A 10,673-nucleotide genomic window follows, 5' to 3' on the forward strand; every position below is an offset into this window, starting at 1 on the left:
ATTTCTTACAAAAGAATATTTGACAATAAATCCAAGTATAAAAAATATAAAGGTATTTTTGAGCTAGTTATGAATCGTTCAAAGAAAATGTTTTATTCAAACCGATTTCTGAAATTCAAATGCGACACTCAGAAAACCTGGATTGTCATTGATGAACTATTGATGTCATTGATGAACAATAATTGGTGAAAAAAAGTTATTAACTAATTGTGTTCTTTTAGTTTTACTTTGTTTTATTTTTAACATTAATTTTGATATACTTAATGAAATAAAAATTGCAGAAAACATTCATTCAAGTTTTTATTAGTGTAGGATCAAACTTAGCCTAAAAACTAAAACAAACAAAATTTATGTATGATAAATTTAGCATAAAGTCATATTTAACTGCTAACAATAAAAAAAAAAAAGACCAACAGGAAACTAACTGAAAATAAGTTATTAGTTACTTGCTTGCTTCTCTAAAATACTGAAACGAAAAATCTATAATAGACTATTCTCTTTTCTAGAAACAAATATTATTCTATACAACAAATAATTTGGGTTCAAAAAAGGTAATTCAGCTAATCATGCTATACTTAAACTTGTTCATGATATTATTTAAGCCTTTGATAAAAAAGAGTATACATTAGGTATTTTAAAGACCTTCGCAAAGCCTTTGAAACAGTTGATCACCATATTTTATTAAAAAAACTAGTAAATTACGTAGTTAAGAATGCAAATATAGTTTGGTTTAAATTCTACTTGTCTAATAGAAAACAGTATGATTCTTATGATGGTGGTAAAACTGAAAATAAGATTATCACTTGTTGTCATCAAGGATCCATTTTAGGCCCGCTTTTGTTTTTAATATACATTAACGATTTAAACAAAGCTTCGAATATTTTAGACTTTTATTTGCTGACGATACCAATTTATTCTATTCCCAAAGTCAGTGGCGTAGGAAGGTTTTTAAATGCTTGAAATAACCAACTTTTAAACAAAAAGAATATTCCAAATTTTTTTACGTTTATATGTATGACGAAATGATTCTTTACAAAAAAAAATTACTGTGATAGGAGAATAGGAACATGAAACCCTAAAATCTTAGCCTCCCCCCCCCCCCCTTACTCTAAACGTGAGTGCAATGAGTTGAATTATTTTTTTTTTTTAAATGTAAACTAGTTATGTATTCATAGGCAGGTTTCATATTTTATGTTTAAATTATTCTGTGTTCAGTTTTATGACCATGAAAAGAATACCCCCCCCCCCTCAATTTGAGGGGTCCACAAACTTTACAGTTGTAATTAAGAAACGTAAGGTGTAATTAAGTAAAAAAGTTGTAAATAAGAAATCGTGAGATGTAGTTGAGAACATAATAGTTGTAATTAAGAAATGTTTATAATATAGATTCTCAGATCAAAGTTCTTTGCATTTTTAACTTTGTTGCCTTAATTTACTTTGTAATTAAAGGTTGGTTCCTAATTTGGCCAAGATGGCCATATGGGTTGGTTTTCAATAAATAATAATATACTATCTATAAAATTAAAAAGTGATGAAAAAGGTACTTGCGGTTTTGGCGGGAAAAATCCTATCAGGCGTTAGTTAGAACTTTTTTTTTTGTGTGAAAAATTAATTTGAGAAATCAGATGAATAATAAATAAAACACAAATAACTTACTTACAAAAAAAATATAAAGATTTAAATTGAATTTAAACAAAGTCATTAAAAATCATTGTAATATTCAGTTAAACACCAACTTGGGCATTTTCCATATTTAAAATCGTTGCGTAATGCTTTGTAGTATGTTAAACAGCACGTGCACAATCACCTCCTATTATTGTATTATTTGCTGCAGTACCAATTCTTTCCAAATACTGCATTCGTTGTTCCACAATTCCAGCACCGAGCACAGATGGAATGCGAATCGCACTTTTAGCGTTACTTTTAATTTTAGACCTGATTGTTTCCACCGGGTTTAACATTGGACTGCACGTTAAAACTGACCTGGAGAATTTAAACACTCTTTCCAAACGAGCGTGACATGGAGCATTGTCTGTAACGATGACCTAATTCTTTAAAAGATTCCCGGATGTAACCCACTGGTGAAAAATAACTAACATCTACTTATTACAAGATTCTACATTGAATGATCTTCTGCGAGTTTCCATCATGATGATATTTATTATTTATATAGTTGCAATTAAATGTATGTTTACACTTTTTGAAGCAGGCATTTTCATTATTGCTCTTTTTTCCTTGCGTTTTACGACAAAAAAAGGTCAAAATTTGTTTCATCCAAACAAACTATCTGATAACCATTTTTGATTTGTTCGTTCGTGTTCTTAACATATTCAGCTCTTTTTTGTTTGTTTTTAATGCTGTTTTTTGGAGAACGTACCTCAAGCACTTTTTTAAAATGAAAACAATCTGCCTTCGAGGTAATTGGGGGTTGTTGTTGTGCTGACACTAGTATTTGGAGGTTGTTGTTGTGCTGACACTAGTATTTGGGGGTTGTTGTTGTGCTGACACTAGTATTTGGGGGTTGTTGTTGTGCTGACACTAGTATTTGGGGGTTGTTGTTGTGCTGACACTAGTATTTGGGGGTTGTTGTTGTGCTGACACTAGTATTTGGGGGTTGTTGTTGTGCTGACACTTTTAATTAAGAAGGCAATGTAAAAGTCTAAATAAATTCTAAATAAAATTTTTTTAATATAAATAATTTTTTAATATAAATAATTTTTAGCTTCACCATAAAAAGATAACGACTTTTTTGGGGTTTATGATGCACTAAATAAAAAAAAATTGCTCCAATGTACAAAAAAAATTAAAATTACTACTTGAAATTTTTTAATAACATACATTTAAAGTATGTTATTAATAATTTTTAATCGATAAGATCATATTAACTTTATGTGGTAATAACTTCATAAAATAACATTATGTACCAATTAAGTGGAGATTTTAATATATTTTATATGTACATACATCATAAGTATATCATTAACAATATCCACTTAAATGGTTCATAAGGACCATTTAATCAAGTGAAAACTAGTATATGTCATTCAATGATATTATGTATTTTTATACCCATAATACTAGAAAAAAGATTCCATTTTTCTAATAATTTATTATTGCATAACTTTTTAAAGAAATTTAAGGAAAACTCAACATTTTTTTAAAATGAAAAGTTATTAATACTAAATGCTCGTAACCGTGAAACGCGGACCCTCCGAGATACCATAAAACATAATATTGGGTACCTCAAGGGAGTACAAAAATAAAGTATGAGAGTTCAAATATTTTTCTTTGAAATTTGGCAAGTACATAGAAAACAGATGTAGAAAATTAAAGGACCATATTAAAAAAATAAATCAAAATGCCTTCAATATCAATGCACTTCAACAAGATGAACAAAGTTTTTAATTCCAATGAAATTATTGAAAACATTAGTAACTCCAAAAAAAACAACAAAGAAGCCTATAACAAACTTTAACATTTTAAAATAAAGTCTAAGTTGATAAAACTCTGAAATATAAGATTACAAAAAACATCCTTACAACACCAACGCCAAGACGCTGTGAAAAAAAGGTCACAGATTTTTACTTAAAAATCCGTGCCATAAAATCCAGATACGCACGTACCTACAGCCTTCAATTTATGATGTTAAATATGTTAAAGTAAAAAAATGTTTTGAATCTGCACATAAACGGAAGTTTATAATGGAGGTAACCTGCACTTGGTAAAAAAAGTACTAATAAAAAGAGGTTTAGCTAGTACCAAAACTCTTTATAAATTTTCACGTAAAAAGATTAAAAAAAAGAACATAGAAAATCATATATACTTTTAAACGAGGTAAACAAACAAACAAAACAAAAAATAATCAAGCAATTTTGTATTCTTACAACAAAAGTTTTTAATAAGAGAGAAACCAGAAATGTAGAGATATCAAGTCCAGTGTTTCTAGAGGATTCGTTAATAAAACAAACTTCCGATCTTTACTTTATTTCAAGATAATTAGATTTTATGTATTTCTCAATTGTTGCAAGCCATATTGCAGCATATTCCTTAAACTTCATTTACGCACAAAATGTTTGCTGTAAATTTCATAATCATAGTTTTCGGGATGATGCGGATCATAAAATTGTGGAGAGGTATCATCACTAGTGTACCTGTTAGAAAACATTGTTTTAAAATGAAGTATTTTTTTTAGGCAATGAAGTTATTTAAAAAAAATTAGCACGAATTAAAAAAAAACTGACTTTAGTTTTTCAAAAAAATGCTTTCCCTTCAAATTATCTAAAAATATAAATAAATAAACTGTACGTGTTTTTTATGTAAGAATTTATTTATATATACATAAATACATAAAAAAAATTTAAATCTTTATATATATATATATATATATATATATATATATATATATATATATATATATATATATATATATATATATATATATATATATATATATATAATATATATAAAGATTTAAATTTTTTTTATGTATTTATGTGTATATATATATATATATATATATATATATATAAAAACATATTCTGATATTCTTGGTCAGAATAAAAAAACTGAAAAACGAGATGAATTGAGTTATTTGTAAGAGTTAAAATGTTGGAAAACCAGAAAAACAGTAACACATTGGATTGTAGCAAGTTATTTGATAAGTGTATTAAAAGTCAAGTGATCAAACTAATATTAACAACTCTGTTAAAGACAACAAAAAAAGAGTGATAAGTGAGAAAAATATTATTATTTTTGAACTAATTACATGCACAAAAGCAGATTATAAAACAGAAAAAGAAGAAAATAAAGTAACAAACAACGTAAATGATAAATAAAATTAATAAATAAGGTAATAAACAAACCTTTTTTAAACATTTTTATTCAGTGCTAAAACTGACGCTCCAATTTTATTTTTTAATATATTCCTTAACATAAATAAAATAAAATTATTAGATAAAACTATAATCAAAAAAATTGATTTTTTTAAAAAAATACAAAAGAGGTTTTCCCCAAGAAAGGGGACTTGCGGAATAAGAAAAAAATATGCAAAATAGAAGCACTGATATCATTTAATAATAATGGTTTCGAATTATTTTAATTAAAAGTAAATTTCGTAGTTATAGCTGAGTATTTATTCGCTATCGGATAAACTGCTATTGGCTTTTATATCAACGCAATCTAATTGTCGATAAAATCAATTAGTTCAGGTAAAACCTCTTCATTAACATCCTTACTTCTTGTGGAATTTTCAATCAGTAAAAGTTGCAACACCTCTTCTGGTAGTACTGATTTACATACAGACTTCAAACGACTTTTCAAAATAATACTGGAAATATAAGGATCTGCTTTTTCTGAACCTTGACAAAAAATATTAGTTAAGTTGATAATTCTTGAGGTTTTTCTTGCATGATCCATACGACCTTTTCCATGACATTTGTGAAGACTTTCTCCAGCATTTTTGCCAAAAGTTCCAACAAAATTAATTCAACCACGATTTGAGCTCCATGAGCTAACACTTAATGAACACAAGCAGGAATTTTATACCATGAATATTTCTCATTTTTAATTAAAACTGTTTGTGGACAATAATTTTCAAATTTGATTGGATCAATTGGAATTTGACAAGACAAACATATTAATATTGTTCTTAAATAAAATTTATATCTATACCCAAAAATTCTGATAACAATATTGAATCAGAAAAAGCTCGCCATGCAGTATTGCCACTATTAGATGAACTAGTGCCACCTGGATGGGGTTTGTCTACATGAAAATTTAATTTTTTCCAAAATCTTTTTTGTATAAGACTTTTTCGAGCTTTTAGATAACCTCTATTTATTTTTCCTTTTGCCTGCCATTGCTTAATATCCAATTTGTACGACAAATGAAGGAGATATTCCATGAAATGGATCCAGCAATGAAATGGACTTATTCCAAAGAGAAAAAATGCTTTCTCAGTGTTAAATAATTTGTTTGTGTAGTTTTCAATGTGACTCATTTCAGTAGGTGTTGCTTTACATCAGTTTCAGTGATTTCCGCTAAAACTTTTCCATCGATGGCTGTTAAAAATAAAAAGCTTTTGATATTAAGAACTTTTCCATTTGGTAACCATATTGTAATATCAGAAAGCAATTGTAATACCATTTATTTGTCGTTCAACAAAAAAATTTTTGTTTCGAGAATAAGTTTTTTACTTTCTTTAGCATACTTTAAGATCATTGGTCAGCAAAATCTAATAGAATTAGGAGTTGGGTTTGCCCAAAACACATCCCAGTCATGTTTGAAATCTTAAGGGTAAAATGGTAACAGAAAAAAGCGAATTGTCTGATGAACTTTCAAATAACTCATTGAACTTTTGATTGAATTGGGAAAAATAACTGGCTCCATCGAATCCCCAATTCACAACAAAAATCAACTCAATTGAGTCCTTTTCTTTATTGGTAATTTTAGATATAATTTGCGCCTCTTGTGATTCTACTATTCTTTGAACAGTATGCATTAGAAGATTTTGTAATGGTACATTTGCCTCCTTGTCAGAGATGTGAATATTATTTGGTCTACATTTTTTTTTAGATTCCAGAATATCGCTGATTTTTTATCGCTTTTTTTTAGATTCCAGAATATCGCTGTAAAGCGGATAAATATCTGCACCTCTCTCTTTACTTTCCAATCTTATCGCCATGTACTGAGATTTAGTAAAACCATAATTTAATAGAAAAGCAAGTCCCTCTTCTGAAGACATTTTTTAAATTTCTTTTTCAATGTTTTTATTGATATCATATGTTGATCTTGTAGAATGCAGATAATAATTGTTCTAAGTTCTTGTTACCTTTTTGTTTGGCTGTGTATCTTGCTGCTTAGAGTATATACTTTGTATCATATTTAGCTTTGTCAGACAGATTAGAAATTGCTATTTATTAAGTTCGTTTTCCGTTGTCTTTAAAAGACAATGTATGCCACCCTTTCTTTAATTCTGGCGTTTCTAATACGTTTGAGAGTTTCCAGATAACTTTTTTAAATTCAAAATTAAATTCATTTTTAACGAGGAAATTGACTTTCTATGAAATTTATACTTGGAGTATTGGACATCCTTCATTTTTGTTTGTGCATGATTTGTAATGTTAATAATATTTTTTCTAATTCTTTTTCTTGAGCACCTTCAATTTTCATAACATTCTTCTTCTCTAAAAATTTTAAACATTCCAACATTTTAATAACATCACTGGTCACAAATAAAATAAAATCTTTATTCTTTAACTTCATTTAAGACAACTTGTAATTTACTATTTATTTACACAAATCGACAAAAAGATTTTTTTGTAAATTCTTTCAACTTGCAAAAGCTTTTGAGGTTATATTAATTTAAAGGAAGTATTTTGAGGTTATTTAATAGTAGGTCTTAAATTTACCACAAATATATCTTTTTATGACAATATTATGCAATTTGATTGAAAATGACAGTCATGCTTTATAAGAAAAAAAAAAAAAAAAATCAATTTAAGTAGAAACATTTTTAAATTGAAAATAGTTGTTCTTGGGCGGGTGCGGGCAGCATTAAAACCTATATTGGATTAAAAGAAAAAGGGTCAAAGTTTACCCATACGTATTCAGATTTTTACAGAAACATACAGAATTTAACAAAAGCCACATTCAAACATGCTATTATTTCTTAGTCTAAAAAGTTATCTTTCTCTGCATTTTTACGGCATGAAATGTAATTTTATAAAATATTTAACAATAAACTCTGAAAGCCTGTTTAATATTCTTCCGATTGATATATAATATATGGAAGTTCACAGGTGCGGTTTAAGAAATAAAATAAAAGTTCGAAATTATTGCTTTTTCATTAAACAATTGTTCTTTAAAAAATAGCAACTTTGAGTATCTGCAGGAAAGCGCCAAGTGGTCTAAAATAAAAATTCTTTCAGAACATGAAAATGTAACTAATTTGCAACAATCTTGCATAATCAGAACTTTTTATATTGGATTTTCACAAATTAATTATTGCACAAATTAATGCCTAGTGGAAACAATCGTATTAAAGTGATTATGTTATAAGGTGCTCTTAATCATTATCAATTCCACCATTACTTTCAATAAATCACTTAATGAAGAAGTTATACCAAATGATTGGAAAATAGCAATATCACCTCTATACAAACAGGGATATAAACTCGATTTATCAAACTACTGATTTCTTTCATTAACATTATCATGTAGAAACTTGAGGTCTATAGTTTATCTGGAAAAATCTTGTACTAGATTAAAAATTTCCTTTCAGAAAGAATGCAACGAGTTATTACAGGTGATTGCAAATCAGAATAGAAATTTGTTTTAAGCGGAATACCTCAGAGTAGTGTATAAAGACTCTTTATTCTATTTATTAAATTCATTAAAGACATTCCAAATCATATTTAAAGACCAATAAAAATATATGCTGATGAAACAAAACTAATCTTTAGAAGACTGTCACAGTTTACAAAACACACTAAATGACATCAATGAATGGTTGAAGCAGTGGTTAATATATTTCAATTACAAAAAATGTGAAGTAATGAACCGTGGAAAAAAAATTTAAATTTTAACAACCCAATCTTTTTATTGACAAGTGTACAACAAAAAGATCCCAGTGTCATAATATCATGTGATTTAAAATGAAAAACGAAGTTAATGCTGCTGCTTCTAAAGCCTACAAAGTGTTGAATGTTATGCAAAACACATTTGTTAAAATTGACAAAAAAAGCGTTTGATATCATTTAGAAAGGATACATTAGACTACATCTTGAGTATTCTATTCAAGTTTGGAATCCGCATTATCAATACGATATTGAAAAACTTGAAAAAGTGCAACATAAAGCTGCACAATTAGTTTTAAGTATTAGCAATCATGATTACAATACCAGACTGAAAATATTAAATATAACAACATTAGAAGACAGAAGAACCAGAACAGATGTTATCCAGTATTTTAAAATAGTTATTGGAATAGATTTAGTAACATATGATAATTATAATCAAGCTCAATCGATTAATGTATCAAGACCAACATACAGTATTGGTGGACATAAATTAAGAATTGAAAAGAAAATGTCTGGAACTGTGAATCATTAAGTAAATTCTTTACAAATAGATTTGCATCAAAATGGAACTCCCTAATTCAGTTGTATCAGCTAAAAATGTTACTGATTTCAAGAGAAAATATGATAAGTATATGATGAAAAACAATGAAATAGACAAAAAAAAAAAATACCATACTATGAATAAATTAACGAGTGCTGTTTAAAGAAAGACTTGTCTTACAGTTGTCTTCCTATAAAACAAAACATAAAATAGACCTATATTGACAATGTGTCTTCTATGGAAGAAACGGTTAGTAATTTATTATGATTTGAAAACTTTTGTTTGATGATGTTGTCATGGAATTGTATATCATTTCTGGTATATAAAAGTTAACCTTTCAAACCACGTATAATAAAAAAAAGAATAGAATAGGCTGACGATTGCCAATAGGCATAAAAAATTTAGGTTTTATCACAATGTTGTCTTTTTCATGTAAAATACTATATATATATATATATATATATATATATATATATATATATATATATATATATATATATATATATATATATATATATATATATATATATATATATATATATATATATATATATATATATATATATATATATATTATATATATATATATATATATATATATATATATATATGTATACACTGCAGGCCAAAAGTTTCCGGACACTTGATATTTTTATATAAAAAGCTAAATTCTATCCTGCATCATTAAATTAAGCAATAATATTAATTTATAATACTTAAACTTACTAATTTTAAGTGTTTATGTAAGTTTGAGGTCAGTAATTGGGTATTACTGATCTCAAACTTACATAAATAAGTTTGTTTATTTAATTGTTTATTTTAACTTGATATATAGCGTTACATTACTCTTAAGAGTTTGGTCTTGTTAAAGTTATTTATTTGTTGAAACATGAAGTAAATATTTATAGTATAACGATAGCCGACTAAAATGATTAAGAATATTTAGTTTTGTTTAGTTTTTATTTGCTATTAATGACGGTTGATTAATTTGACTATTTAATTAAAAATATGGGTAAAAAACCTTTTTTAATGGTTGCAAAACGTTCTGAAATAATTACATTACATAAAGAAAGTTATTCAGTACGTAAAATTTGCAAAAAATTAAAAGTTGCCAGAAGTACTGTACAAAATACCATCAAACGATGGAAAGAAACAGGCATTTTTGAAGACAAAAAAAGATCTGGTAGACCACGGAAGACAACAAAAGCAGAAGATAATAGTATAATATTGATGAGTAAAACAAATTGAAGACTTAAGGCCCCGGAAATAACTTCAGGCTTTAATAGGAGTCATTCAAAATCTATTTCATTAACCACTACGAAACGACGTCTTAGACAAGCAGGACTTTCTGGCCGTATAGCGGTCAGGAAACCGTTGCTATGGATTGGAAATAAAAAGAAAAGGTTACAATGGACTATAGACCACCAAAATTGGACAGAAGAAGACTGGGGAAAAGTACTATGGACCGATGAGTCCATACTGTTTGGGCAAAGACATAGAATTTACATCAGAAGAACAACAAAAGAAAAAATGATCCCAGAGTGTTTAGTGCC

The 10,673-nt window shown here is 27.3% G+C and overlaps 1 protein-coding gene across 1 annotated transcript in view; it reads right to left on the reverse strand.

Annotated features, from left to right (window-relative positions):
- Positions 1–3,859: 3,859 nt before the first annotated feature.
- LOC100208571 (N-alpha-acetyltransferase 40) overlaps positions 3,860–10,673 on the reverse strand; it is a 66,999-nt gene continuing 60,185 nt past the window's right edge. The window contains exons 10-11 of the mRNA XM_065805094.1: positions 4,242–4,278; positions 3,860–4,151 (exon numbers count right to left, since the gene is read on the reverse strand). Of these exons, the coding sequence (XP_065661166.1) occupies positions 4,055–4,151; positions 4,242–4,278 (134 nt within the window). The 3' untranslated portion in view covers positions 3,860–4,054. The remainder of the gene's footprint in view (positions 4,152–4,241; positions 4,279–10,673) is intronic.

Source organism: Hydra vulgaris, chromosome 09 (assembly GCF_038396675.1).
Source record: "Hydra vulgaris chromosome 09, alternate assembly HydraT2T_AEP".
In the NCBI taxonomy this organism is placed as follows: Eukaryota; Metazoa; Cnidaria; class Hydrozoa; order Anthoathecata; family Hydridae; genus Hydra; species Hydra vulgaris.